The sequence below is a fragment of the Zootoca vivipara genome, chromosome 16, assembly GCF_965207765.1.
Source record: "Zootoca vivipara chromosome 16, rZooViv2.hap1.1, whole genome shotgun sequence".
Lineage (NCBI taxonomy): Eukaryota > Metazoa > Chordata > Lepidosauria > Squamata > Lacertidae > Zootoca > Zootoca vivipara.
Window position 1 is genome coordinate 16,668,846 of NC_142599.1, and position 14,288 is coordinate 16,683,133.

The 14,288-nt window shown below is 49.8% G+C and overlaps 1 protein-coding gene across 2 annotated transcripts; it reads right to left on the bottom strand.

Moving 5' to 3' along the window:
• Positions 1-375: 375 nt before the first annotated feature.
• SIRT4 (sirtuin 4) lies at positions 376-11,849 on the bottom strand. 2 transcript variants are annotated; one of them, XM_035098331.3, is made up of 5 exons: positions 11,751-11,849; positions 9,391-9,899; positions 7,232-7,526; positions 3,177-3,371; positions 376-1,944 (listed from the first exon to the last, which is right to left on the bottom strand). In XM_035098331.3, exons 2-4 carry the CDS (start codon positions 9,897-9,899, stop codon positions 3,219-3,221), a joined length of 957 nt encoding a protein of 318 aa, XP_034954222.1. In that variant the 5' UTR covers positions 11,751-11,849; the 3' UTR covers positions 376-1,944; positions 3,177-3,218. The 2 variants fall into 2 exon arrangements, with proteins under 2 accessions (XP_034954222.1, XP_088515296.1); XM_088659170.1 differs by having other exon boundaries at positions 1,935-2,065; positions 11,751-11,835.
• Positions 11,850-14,288: the final 2,439 nt, after the last annotated feature.

Below are 14,288 nucleotides of genomic sequence, written 5' to 3' on the forward strand. Positions count from 1 at the left end.
ATTGAAAGCAGAGCCCCCCTTCATTTTGCAGACAATCATTCCCCCCCCCAAAAGACTTCCACACCCACACGTGTTCTGGAAAAAAACCCCACCCCACCCACCCCCGAAATAACCGTGGGCAAACCCCGCCCTGCCCCATTCATCCTCCCCAAAGCCACACCCCTCCTCCACTCAGCGCCCCCGTTCCCCACCCCAGCCGCATGACATCATGTGTGTTGCTTTGACGTCCAACAGATTGTGCTGTTTTTCAAAAAAGCATGCTATTACCTGTCACATGTGTGACATCTATATAATATAGGTATATAAAAACACATGTGTATTCAAATGCAACATTGTGTCAAAATTTCAAATCAATCAGTGAAGAACTTTCAGAGATTTAAGTTTTTGAACATACGAACATTTACATTTTTATTTATATAGATTGCATTCAGGGCCGTCTCTAGGTTCGGGCTGGGTGGCGCAAGGCGCCAGGGCGCCTGGCCACCAGGGGCGCGGAAGGGGTACCGAACGGCTGGTGTCTGGGAGCAGCTGCTGCCGATGCCCCCCCACCCCCCACGGCAGCAGTAGCGCGCGGCCATTGAGCTTCCTCCATGAAGCAGAATCAGCGAGACTGCTGCCTAGAGTGGCACCACGCGCCTGCTGCCTCTCTAGGCAGGAGTCTCGCTGATTCTGCTTCATGGAGGAAGCTCAATGGCCGCGCGCCACCGCCGCGTCCCGGAGCGGCCGCTGGAGGGAGGCGCCAAGGAGGGGCCGGTCCAGGGATGATCAAGGGTCTGGAAACCATGCCGTATGAAGAGCTGTATGAAGAGCGGTCGAAGCAGCTGGGTATACTTAGTCTAGCCTAGAAAAGAGGAGACTGAGTTCAAATATCTGTGGAAGATGCAGCAAGATTGTTTTCTCCTGCTCCCGAGCTTAGGACTCAAACCAAAGGGTGCAAGTTACAAGTTGTTTGAGAGTCTGCTGCAAACAGGTCAATCCCCTGCGGATATTTCTTCTTAGATAATACCATTCCTATTGTTTTAGTCATAGGGACATAAGAAGAGTCGTGCTGGATCAGGCCAAGGGGCCACCTAGCATAGCATTCTGTTCCCATGTACGTTTCTGAGCACAATTCAAAGTGTTGGTACTGACCTTTAAAGCCCTAAACGGCCTCGGTCCAGTATACCTGAAGGAGCGTCTCCACCTCCATCGCTCTGCCCGGACACTGAGGTCCAGTGCCGAGGGCCTTCTGGTGGTTCCCTCGTTGCGAGAAGCCAAGTTGCAGGGAACCAGGCAGAGGGCCTTCTCGGTAGTGGCGCCCGCCCTGTGGAACACCCTCCCATCAGATGTCAAGGAGAAGAAAGAACTATCTGTCTTTTAGACGACATCTGAAGGCAGTCCTGTTTAGGGAAGTTTTTTATGTCTGATGTTTCATCGTGTTTTTAAAATTCTGTTGAGAGCCGCCCAGAGTGGCTGGGAAAACCCAGCCAGATGGGCGGACTATAAATACGGTAATAATCTATTGTTGTTGTTGTTGTTATGATGATGATGATGATGCCTGGGATCAAACCCGGGACCTTCTGCATGCGGAGCAGTTGCTCTACCACTGAGCTACGGCTCTCCCCTCTCAACCAAAGGGCTGGTTGGCTGGGCAGAAACAAGGCCTCCTGGGATTCCTCTGCTTTCGTTTCATTGGGCAGAGCAGAACCATTCATGGGTGCAGAACAGGGAAAATACAGTGACGTGCCAGCTTCCGTTTTGTCAGGTCGCACCAAGGAGCAGAACCGGTCATAGTTGAACCCGAGAGGTTTTATAAAGAGACAGGGAAAGAGTTTTCCAAAGCTGTGCTAGGAGGAAGGTGAGCGGGCCTGCGTCCTTGGAGACGTCCTCTTCTTGCAAGATGCGCCTCTTGGCAGCTTTGCCAGAGAAACAACTTTCTGAATGAGCCTTGGGTCAGCGAGGAACCTGTAGGCATCAGAAGAAGCAGGCACTGAATGACTGAGACCTTATATGTGGTCTTCCGGCTAAGCTGTGGTGTGTCCCATGTCCCCACCACCGCCAGACATGTGTTTGCCACCCTGGGCTCCTTTGGGAGGAAGGTGAGAGATGTAAACATAATAACAATTAGGGCAGCCCTGTATCCAGAAGCACAGAATGTGGCAATGCAGGTTTTTTCCTGAGCATTTCTTTTGCTTTAAAGGATGTGGCCAGTGCCTACCGAAGAGGGCAGAACGAGGCTACAAAGAAGGTTTGGTTCCTTGCCCCTTCCTATGACTAGCAGGGCCAGAAAAAAAAACAACCCAATCAAAATTAGTTAACATGTGAATTTAAGAAGAGTGTGCTGGATCCATACCTGCCAAGTTGCTGTCAGAGAAATAAGGGACCGGGCCGGAAATAGCAGACCGGAAGTAGCGCTGCCGCCATTTTGGAACTGGGCGGAGCATGCTCAGAAGTGACTTTTGATGCTGCTTTGCCCAGTTCCAAAATGGCCGCCGCGCCAGAAGTAGCACTGCAGCCATTTTGGAACTGGGCAGAGCAGAATCAAAAGTCGCTTCTGAGCATGTTCTGCCCAGTTCCATAATGGCCGCCGCGGCAGAATAAACCGGGGAAAAACAAAAAAATCCGTTTTTTCAGCTAGGAACAGCTGGAAAAACGGGGATTTCCCGGGAAAAACGGGAGACTTGGCAGCTATGGCTGGATCAGGCCATGCATCTTGTTCTCACGGCGGTCCAGCATCTTGTTCTCACGGCGGCTAACTAGATTTTCTGGGAAACCTTCAAGTGGGACCCAAGCACAAGAGCCCACTTCCATCTTGTGTTTCCCTGCAGCTCATATTCAGAAGTATTACTGCCTCCCGCTGCCTAGGCAGAATATAGCCTAGCATCCATTGCTGGCCTCCTCCTCCATGGATTCATCTACTGTAATCATTTTTTAAAAAGACATCCAAATTGGTGACGGCCATTGTATCCTGTGGCGGTGAGTTCCGTAGTTCTGCCTCACTGGTCTCCATGCTCCTTCACCTTTGCCTGCATTGCAGGGGGTTTGACGAGATGACCCCCGGGGTCCCTTCCAGCTCTACTATTCTATGATTCTAAATTCTGATTCTTCCCCGGCATCATGCCCTGTGGGTTCCAACATCAGACATGTCCAACTGAGGGCCTAACTCTGCTGGGCTGCAACACTGTGGGGATACTTACCTACCCCAGAGAGGGGTTGCTCCCCTGGGGTGTCGATTTGGGTCACTTTAGGACAATCAGAGGCAGCAGCTCCCCGCAACGAGAATTCAGTTTCAGAGTCACAAAGGAATCTGCCCTTGTCGGGCCAATGTTGACGACGGCAATCGGCAGCTTCCCATCGCGGGCTGCGAGTGCAAACTTGTACGCCGAGTACACCTGTTGAGACACATGGCAGGAGTGAGAGAGCAGCTGAGAGGGCCAAAACTGAACTTGGAGGGTTCAGCAGTTGGTTTGACTGTCAACTGGCAGCCTTCAGCCTGCGATCCCTCTCTTTCGCTCTGCCCTGCAACCAGTCCTGCTCATACAAAACTCTGGGGTCAGTGCCAAAATTGCAGCCAAAACATGGCCAGAGAAACAGAGCATGCTCAGGGGAGGCCCAAGGTTTCGAAAAGCACAAAACCCCCTCTTTTTAAATTAATAACTCTTATTATTTTTAGTACAGATATAAACTATTACCATGGAGAGAAAGGGGAAGGAGGGGAGAGAGACTTTCTCCTGTCCATCAGGCAATGACTCTTCCCCAGGGCCGTCTTAAGCCCACCCAGCGCCCTGGCGCTAGGTCCCTCCAGCGCCCCCCTCCAGCGCCTCTCCAAGGGCCCGGGAGTGCCAAGCGGATCGCGGCAGCAGCGGGAGGCCACCTCCGAGGACTCCGCGCTGCGCCTCCTTCTCGTTTCCCCAGCGCTGGGTTCCGCTCAGTCAAGCTTCGCCACCAGCACGCACACCGCGGGACCAGCAAGTGCTGCTTGGGCGCTGGTGGCGAAGCTCGACTGAGCGGAACCCAGCGCTGGGGAAACGAGGAGGCGCAGCGCGGAGTTCTCGGAGAAGGAGCGCAGTCCTGGCCAGATCGCCGGAACCCTGCACTCACTTGGCGCCCTTCCAGCGCCCTCCAGCGCCCGGCGCCGTGGTTCTCCGCGCCACTAGCCTCTATGGCTAGGACGGGCCTGCTCTTCCCACCTGCCTTGACCCATCCTCCAGTCTTGGAAGCCTTTCCCCGATCATGACTTTGAGAACAGCAGAAGCAGCTGGGAAGAGAGGAGAGGAGTTCAGGGTTTGTTTGTTTTTTAAATAATTTTATAAATTGTGTTTCCTTGTTTCTCAATTTAATCCTCTTACGGGGTTTGTTTGTTTTGCGGTATTTTATGCATCGTGACCTGTCGTTACTTTTATTGATTGTAGTTTAGTAATTATTTATTGTCATGGATATGTGTAAACTGCTTATTACAGTCAAACCTTGGTTGTTGAACATATCAGCTGCCGAACGTTTCAGAAGCCGAACAGTGACAACCCGGAAGTGACTGCTTCCGTTTTCGAACGTGACTCAGAAGCCGAAGGGCTTCCGTGGCGCATTTCTCATTTTTTTCAGTTGGATTTGCCAGCAGCCCTTGAATCCTCGGTTTTCAAATGTTTTGGAAGTCAAACGGGCTTCCAGAACAGATTACGTTCGAAAACCAAGGTTCCACTGTATTTGCTGATATTTAATTTTAATAGTTACTTTTAGATTCCAATGGATTATTGAATGTTGCTTTATTTGACATAAGTTGTTTATTTTAAAGTTATTGTGACACTTTTTGTATTGGATCAGACTGCTATTATTAATGTTTGATGTTTTATTATGTTTTTATATGTATTGGAAGCTACCCAGAGTGGCTGGGGCAACACAGCCAGATGGACGGGGTATATATAAAATAATAATAATACAGGTGAAACTCGGAAAATTAGAATATCATCAAAAAGTGCATTTATTTCAGTAATGCAACTAAAAGGTGAAATCAATATATGAGATAGATGCATGACATGCAAAGCAATATATGTCAAGCCTTCATTTGTTGTAATTGTAATTATTTTTCGTTAGGCGGGTCAACTATAAACGGAATGTAATTAATGCAATGTAATAGCGATGTTTATTTCTGTATTATTGTAACTATTTGTTTTATTACTGTGGAATTTCCAAAAGAAAGCATTTGTAAAAATTAAAAGAAAAAGAAAAAATAATAAGTTGCATAACTGAAATAAATGCACTTTTCGACGATATTCTAATTTTCCGAGTTTCACCTGTAATATTATTATTATTAATAATAATAATAATAATGGAGGGAAGGGAAAGAACAGGTGCATTGCTGTGAGTTGGGTCCCACCAACTTCACATTTCTATGATTCTATGAAATAATACATTGTGGCAGACAATTAAATTAACATAAAGATGTTCTATGGAGAGCTATCATCTGCTACTTTGTCATTCCAGAATTGCATGAACAAAGGCATGGATAATCATTGTAATTTTAATCTCTACTATGTGCTTGCTTTATATACAAGGCTGTGTCCCTGGTTTTCTTCCGTAACTGTGGGTGATTGATTCTTTTAATTGATTTTTTTAAATTTACATTTCCAAGATTGGGCAATGCATAGTTTTGCTGTTGTCAGCAAAGTTTGCAGTAGTTGGAGATCAACAGCCATGACCTTGAACAGAAAACACTTTCAACGAATTGGCCCAGTGGGGACTGAGCATGCATAGCACCCGTGAAATACTGGCTACCAATCAGAACAGTCCTCAAACTTCTTGGAGCCGGGCACACATTTGGAAATCTAAGCCACTGTCCTGGGCATTGCAAAAATATCCATTTCACAGAAGAGAAGCTGATAATGGAGAATATTGCTCCCTGCCCGGAAAAAAGCATGGGAAATGCATAGGAAAAAAAGCAAAGAAAAGGCCAGATATAAAACAGACCCCCCCCAAAAAAAAGGAAAAAGAGAGATGGGCAACGGCATTCCTGAAATCAGGCAACTACCACCACCGATCAAACAACAAAAAGTTATAAAATCTAATTTTTTAAAATTGGGAGACTTGGGGGAAACAGTCTCTCTCTCTCTCCCTCTCCCTTTCTCTCTCTCCCTCCTTCCCTCTCTCTCTCTCTCTCTCTCTCTCTCTCTGTGTGTCTGTCTATCTGTCTGTCTGAAGGCGGTGCCCACAGCTGCTATGTTAGGGACCTCAAAATTAGAGAAGAGGGAGGTGGGGGAGAAAACCAGGGTGGGGGCAGGGAGAGATTAAAGAATGAATTGACCTACCCAGTCCTCTACAGCAGAAGGGGCTGTTTAACTGGCTGGCAAAAGCTCCTGAATGTGAGATAGGGAGTGTGGCGGCTGTTGTTGTTGTTGTTTAAACAAACAAACAAACAAACAAACAAACCTGTCCTTCACCCTAAGCTCGCAGCAATTAAATCACAGCTGTTTAAAACAGTTTAAAACAATGGCAGAAATAAGGTGGGTCCTAAAAATATACACTTAGATGTCCAACAACAGGGTGAAGAGGTGTGTGTTTCAGAGCTTAGGAGCCACCACAGAGAAGGCCCTCTCCTGGGCTGCTGCCATCCTGAGCCTCTGAAGGCGGAGGAACTACCAAGAGAGTCCCCTCTGCCCGTCTCAGCACCCAAGAGGGTCTGTAGGGAAGGAGGTGGCCTTTCAGATATTGGGGGCCTTGGTCATGTAGGGCTTCAAACACTAAAGTGAGCACCTTGAATTGAGCCCGAAAATGGGCTGGCATGTTAACACTGCAAGATTTCCCAGCAGATCTCACTTGCCTATAAGAATACTCTGCAGCCAGAGAGCCAGTGTGGTGTTAGGGGGTTGGACTAGGAGACCAGGGTTCAAATTCCCCACTCCACCACAAAGCTTACTGGGTGACCTTGAGCCAGTCCCTGCCTCTCTCAACCTAACCTACCTCGCAGGGTTGTTGTGGGGACTGAAAAAGAGGAGGGGGAGAACGACGAAAACGCCACCTTGTGCTCCTTGGAGAAAAAGGTGGGATGTGAAAGCGATAAGAAAAGGTAAACCTTACAAGGTTTTTGGGCAGATAACCAAGACAAATTTTGGGAACGTGGTATATAAACACCGCGGTTCTGATTCAGAGAACTGTATGCTCAATGCAGCTGAATCTGCCTTTGCGGGGTGGGGGGTGGGGAGAAAGAGACTGCCTCTCCTCTGTTCCCAGGTCGAGCTCCTCACTGGCTGTGGGCACCCACCTGCAAAGAGGACCCTGCCACCAGGACCGAATCTGCCTCGCCCAGGCGCTGGTACACAAAGTCCACTTTCTCTTTGCTCACAGAGTCTCCGAAGAACGTCACGTCTGGTTTGAGGTTCCCGCCGCACTTGCCACACGGGGGGACGAGGAATGTGCGCACCTCTTCTTCGGACAGGAAGACGTCGCCGTCCGGGGCCACCCCATGCGCCTCGGCTCTCCAGGTGGGGTTCAATGCCTCAAAGCGCTCCTGGAGGTCGGTGCGGGGCGTCCGGTCTCCGCAACTGAGGCACAAGACCCTGCGAGGCAACATAAAAACATGAGGGCCTGCTGGATCAAGCCAAATGGGGCCTATGTAGTCCAGCATCCTGTTCTCACAGTCGCCAACTGCACGCCTATTATTCCGTTTAATTCAGCTCTGAGTTCTTTGTTATAGCCATAAGGACTAGAGCAGGGGTCAGCAAAATTTTTCAGCAGGGGGCCGGTCCACTGTCCCTCAGACCTTGTGGGGGGACAGACTATATTTCTTTTTTTTGGGGGGGAGGAAATGATGCAAGAGCACCATGAGCCCTGGTGGCTGCTTACCTGTGTCTTGCAAACGGCAGGGGCTGGCGGCGCGGGGGACGATGAGCAAGGACTCCAGAGACGGGCTGCTTAAAATGGCGGCCGCTTGAGTGCTGCTGCTGCTGCTGGTGGTGGCACCAACAAGGCCCAGCCCCCTTCCTCCTCTAGGCAGGGCAGGGAGAAGCCAGGAGGAGGGAGGGAGGAGGTGCCACCGCCGCCGTGTGAGAGAGAGGGAGAGAGAGGGGGAAAACGTGCACGCTGGCGATCCATGTGGCGATTCCTGGACCGTCCACTGGCCAGATCCAGAAGGCAATTGGGCCTGATCCGGCCTACGGGCCTTAGTTTGCCGACCCATGGACTAGAATCTTTATTTTAGGGGAAGGGCTGTAGCAATACAGACAACACTTAAGTTCAATGGACCAGTGGTCTGATTCAGCCTGGGATAGGTTCCTATTTAAATCAGCACTTTATAAGAACGTAAGAAGAGCCTGCTGGATCAGGCCATTGGCCCAACTAGTCCAGCATCCTGTTCTCACAGTGGCCAACCAGATGCCTGTGGGAAACTGGCAAGCAGGATTCGAGCACAAGAGCCCCCTCTCCTTCCAGCAAGCAGTATTCAGAAGTGCTGCTGTCTCCCACTGGGGTGTGGCAGAGCCTAGCATTCACGGCTAGTAGCCATTGGCAGCCCTCCCCTCCATTAATTTGTCTTTTAAAGCCATCTAGGTTGGTGACCGTCACTGCCTCCTGTGGGAGAGAGTTCCATAGTTCAGAACCATGAGGACTGGAGTCTTGCTGTATCTATAAGAAAAGGACCACTGTACTATAGCAGACTGCCTACTCTGCGTGCAGAAGGTCCCAGGTTCGATCCCTGCCATTTGCAGGCTGTGGCGGACCTACATTTTGGGGGGCCCTGAAGCTCAAACTGTCCTGGGGGCCCCCTTCACAACCAGCAATGAGGTCTGGGTAACTGTTGTTTTCTTCTTCAATGAGGTTGTTCCACCACAGATCACCCCACTTTCGCAACGTCTGTGCTAATGCCTTTCAAACTTTGGGATTGTTGAAATACATGCAACAAAAAAATAATCAATTGTAGTCCTGTGACTTCAAGCACCCAGTCAGATGGGCAGCATATAAATTGTTGTTGTTGTTGTTTTCCCATTCAAGATCAAATTGTAAAACAGCAACAATAACAACCACAGTGTGCCTTTTATTTTATTTATTTGGTTTCTCAGCTTAAAATTGTATAGAGATATATCAAACGTAAATCATAAAAACAAGATTCCAAGGAATCTCCTGGACTTCCACCCTCCCTTTGTGGGTCCTATTATTAATCATTTCCTCCTGCATCTTTTATGATAATCCAAACCCTTTACCTCTTCCATTGTGTCCAGAATCCACCATTAAACTACAAGTGATATTCCAATCCTACTAACGATTTTAACTGTTTACAATGGTCTTTTAACCATTTTTCATCAAGGGGATCTGTAGGGCGAATAACCTGCCCTTCCCCGCTTGCATCTATAGGACGTGCTCATCCCAGCTGCAAAGTTGCACTCCCCTTTTTCCATCAGCCAACCTTCCCACCCCACTCTCCCCAACCTGTGGATGCAGCCGTGCAGCTCCGTCAAACGCTGGCTGCCGGCCTTGGCGTGGAGGGCGTCCACATTCTGGGTCACCAGCCAGTGCAGTTTCCCCAGTGCCTCCCAGTTCCTCAGGGCCAAGTGGGCGACGTTGGGCTGGTGGGCCGAAAACTGGGGCCAGCCGACAAAGTTCCTGGCCCAGTACTTCTGGCGGGCCCGGGCACTCCGCAGAAATTCGGCGTGCTGCACGGGACGTCGATCCGTCCGGGAATAGAGGCCCACGCCTTCGGAGCGATAGTCTGGGATTCCAGATTCGGTGGAGATTCCTGCTCCGGTCAACACAAAGAGCCTCCGGGCCCTGCTCACAAACTCCTGCAGCTTCTGAACTTCCACCGGGTCCAGGGGAGGACTGGCAGGAACAAAGGCCAGGGTCTGGTCAGCCTTGGCCACGGAGGAGTGGGAGCCACGGCAGTGAAGGCCACGGATGGGCCGTCCTTCCAAGACCTTCAGGAGAGAGGTAACGCTCATCTAGGTGAGGACAGAAGAGGACAGGTGAGGGCTGCTGTTTCCAAACTCTGTTCACATGGCTTTTTGTTCGGAGCCGGCCTGACCTTTAGGCAGAGTGGATACTTGGGGTGGAGGCTCCCGAGCTTTGTCTCATGGAACGAAACACAATGGGCTGGCCCTGGTTTTTTTGGCCTCAAAGGCTCATGGTGGTCCCCAGAATTTAAATTCAGAGTTGGGGTACGTCCAGTGCGATCATCCCCTAGCACTGGCCACACTGAGAGTTGAGCCGTATCCGAAGGTCCACAGATTGCTCACCCCAGCATTAGGCTGAAAAAACAACAAGCTCCAAGCTCACTAAGTGGCCAAGGGTGGGCTTGGACCTAGGGTTCCCTGAACCATGACACAGCCCTTGTTTAACTGTGTGGCACAAGGGGACCACTGTGGTCTCCAAGCCTGGATGGTTAGGGGAAGGTGCTCAAAGCTTTAAAATGGTTTTTAAGTTCCGAAATTGGACTGTGATCTCAATGGGAGGTGCTGAGCCCATGCGACTCCCATTTGTTTCTTTGTTTTATTGAATTCATCTCCCAGCTTTTGCTCCAACTTGGAGCTCAAAGTTGCGTGCAGTACATACTTCTCCCCATTATATCTTCACAACAACTCTGTATGGTAGGTCAGGTTGAGAGCAAGTGACTGCCCCAAGGTCACCCAGTGAGCTTCACGGCAGTGTGAGGATTTGAATTCTGGTCTCCCAGATCCTTGCCTAGCCACTAAGCCAGGTGTCAGCAAACCTTTTCAGCAGGGGGCCGGTCCACTGTCCCTCAGACCTTGTGGGGGGCCGGACTATATTTTGAAAAAATATATGAATGAATTCCTATGCCCCAGAAATAACCCAGAGATGCATTTTAAATAAAAGGACACATTCTACTCATGTAAAAACATGCTGATTCCCGGACCGTCTGCGGGCTGGATTTAGAAGGCGATTGGGCTGCATTCGGCCCCTGGGCCTTAGTTTGGGGACCCCTGCGACTACCGGTAAGCCACAATCATTCTCTCTTGCCTACTCAGATTGCAGCTTAAATTGGCTACATTGTTGTTGTTGTTGTTATTATTATTATTATTCATAGCTCTGTTGGTTAGAGCATGCTGCTGATAATGCCAAGGTTGCAGGTTTGATCCCCAAATGGGACAGTTTTATATACCTGCTTTGCAAGGGGTTGGACTAGATGATACTCAGGGTCCCTTTCAACTTTACAATTATCATCATCATCATCATCATCATCATCATCACTTTCCCTCTATAGATGGGCTAAATCGAGTGGACAGAGAGACACCCCGTTTCAAAGTTCTTTTATTATAATGTTACCTATTCCATTTCTTCACTGCTTTGCACAAGAAAAGGTCTCCGAAACCCACTTGATAATCAGTTAAAACCCTTAAGAAGAGGGAGAAGGAATGAAATGAAAGATTCCTAAAAGTGCTCATCCAAGCAACGAGAACTATAGAAGGGCTTAGGATTTTAAAAAGACATGTCCCTCGGTAGAATACGCAAAGGTTATAGGGCGGCGACCCCATTAAATCTGAGGTTGCCTCTGGAGCGCTTGGGGGAGGCAGCTCAGAATTTCCCTTCTCTATCCCCCAGCTGCATTTTGGACTTGGATCTATTTTTGTCGGTGCAGCAGCTTTCTGTGAGCGCAGAGGATCCCCGCCTTGTTATGTAACTCTCGACCCGATACATCTAACCAGCCAGGGGAGGGGCAAGCAAAGCAGGATAAATGGGCATCCTCTGCAAAGGGGACCTGGGCCATTTCTCTCCCTCCCTCCGAATGGCGCGTCCTGGGTTTCACCCCGCGGTAAGCGACACGCGACCCTCACCTCGCGCTGCACCCCAAAGGGCGCAATTGACCTCTATTGCAGCCGCGCGGACGGCCACCGAAACACAGCCTACTGGGGGATGTAGTTCCCGCAGGAGGCAGGGGGAGGAAACTACAACTCCCACAATGCACCGGGTGCGTGAACAGCTGCAGGCTGGTCGGGCTGGGAAAACCTGCCTTTGCCCGGGTGTGGTTTTTGATTGCATTTTAAAGCCCGGTTGCATTGTGAGATCAGAGGAGCCGCCGGGTTCTGCGGAACTTGGGGAGGTTCTGGAACGGCCTTCCCCGACCTGGCGCCCTCCGGACTTCGCCTGCCATCACCTCCAGCCAGCATGGCGAGGGGGTGGTGGGAGTTGCAGCCGACAACATCTGGAGGGGAGTTTAAATTTGTTTATTTAATGCATTCTCAGACCCCACTTTTTCTCTCTGAGGAGGTCGAGGTGGTGTGCGTGGTTCTACCCCCTCCTTACTTAATCTCCACAACAACAACCCTGTGAGGTAGGTTAGGCTGGGATGGACTAAGGGAGACCAGGGTTCAAATCCCTGTTCAGCCGTGAAGCTCACTGGGTGACCTTGTGGGCCAGTCACTGCCTCTCAGCCTAACCTACCTCTCAGGGGTGTTAAATAAAATATGGGGGAGGGCACATAATTGCCCTGCACCACATAATCGATCACAAGACTCTGCGAGGACACACCATTTGAATGGCAATGCCCATCAACTTTGGTGGGTTCGGCCCTCTCAAATATTTTATCGAGGGGCAGCTGAAGAAGGGACCTCGGCCCCTAGGAGTCAGCTCCTGTGCTGCCTCACAGGGAGGTTGGGAGAATGAAATGCAACCAGGGTGGAATGGGGGAAGGCAGAGAACTGTGTACGCTCATCAGAGGAAAGAGGGGAGATAAAGATGGAATGAAAAATCAGCTCATTAAAAATATAGGAGAGACACTGGCCTTGGAGGGTGCCAATGTTTGCGTGGGGTGTCTGAGAGAGCCATGACACACCACTTTGGGTATCCCAGATGCACTGGCTGGAGGCAACCCAGAGGGCATTTTTGGGTACATCAAAGACAAATCAGCAAGGGATCAGAAGCACAGCTTTGGGGACTGGCTCTCTTTTATATATACATACGTATATATATAATTTTTGGGGGGACCCAGGTGGCGCTGTGGGTTAAACCACAGAGTCTAGGGCTTGCTGATCAGAAGGTCGGCGGCTCGAAGCCCTGCAACGGGGTGAGCTCCCGTTGCTCGGTCCCAGCTCCTGCCCACCTAGGAGTTCGAAAGCACATCAAAGTGCAAGTAGATAAATAGGGACCGCTCCGGCGGGAAGGTAAACAGCATTTCCGTGCACTGCTCTGGTTCGCCAGAAGCAGCTTTGTCATGCTGGCCACATGACCCGGAAGCTGTCTATGGACAAATGCTGGCTCCCTCGGCCTATAGAGCGAGATGAGCGCCACAACCCCAGAGTCGGACACGACTGGACCTGATGGTCAGGGGCCCCTTTAGCTTTATATATAATTTTAATCAAATTTTCTGTTTTACAATTTCAAATACTCATTTTACATCCTTAAGATATCCATGACTTCCCTTCTTCTCTCTCCATGGTTCATTTTACACACAGTATCTTAAATCCCTACATATTTTACAAAAACTATACCAATCAATATTCCATTATTGCATCCATCAAAACATATTTACACTGTTGAATTTATCTTAATGCTGCCAGCGTTTTCAGCTGTACACAATTATTTTCCGCATATTCAATAAACGTTTTCCAATCTTCTTTAAACGTGTGTTCCCTTGAGGAAGAAAAGGAGAATGTTAGAGGCTTTTATACTCCTTAGGGTAGTGATAAAGCGGGATATCAAATCCAAACTCCTCCTCCTCCTCCTCCTCCTCTTCTCTTATTCTATATGTTAAGTCTGCACATTGTGCATATTCGGTCAACTTAAGTTGCCATTCTTCTTTGGTTGGGACCTCACTTGTTTTCCATTTCTGGGCTAAAGGACTGGCTCTGTTTATTTAGGGGTGCTCTAAGCCTGAGGAAGGGACGCGGGTGGCGCTGTGGGTTAAACCACTGAGCCTAGGGCTTGCCGATCAGAAGGTCGGCGGTTCGAATCCCCGCGGCGGGGTGAGCTCCCGTTGCTCAGTCCCAGCTCCTGCCAACCTAGCAGTTTGAAAGCACGTCAAAGTGCAAGTAGATAAATAGGAACCGCTACAGCGGGAAGGTAAACAGCGTTTCCGTGTGCTGCTCTGGTTCGTCAAAAGCGGCTTTGTCATGCTGGCCACATGACCTGGAAGCTGTACGCCGGCTCCCTCGGCCAATAACGCGAGATGAGTGCCACAACCCCAGAGTCGGTCACGACTGGACCTAATGGTCAGGGGGTCCCTTTACTTTTACCTAAGCCTGAGGAAGAAGCCATAGCTACCGTAAGTGACAGAAGAGCTGCTTCGCATGCAGAAGGTCTCAGGTTCAACCCCAAGCAGCATCTCTATGTAGGGATGGGAGAGGGAGGATCCCTCTATAAAATCCCGGAGAGCT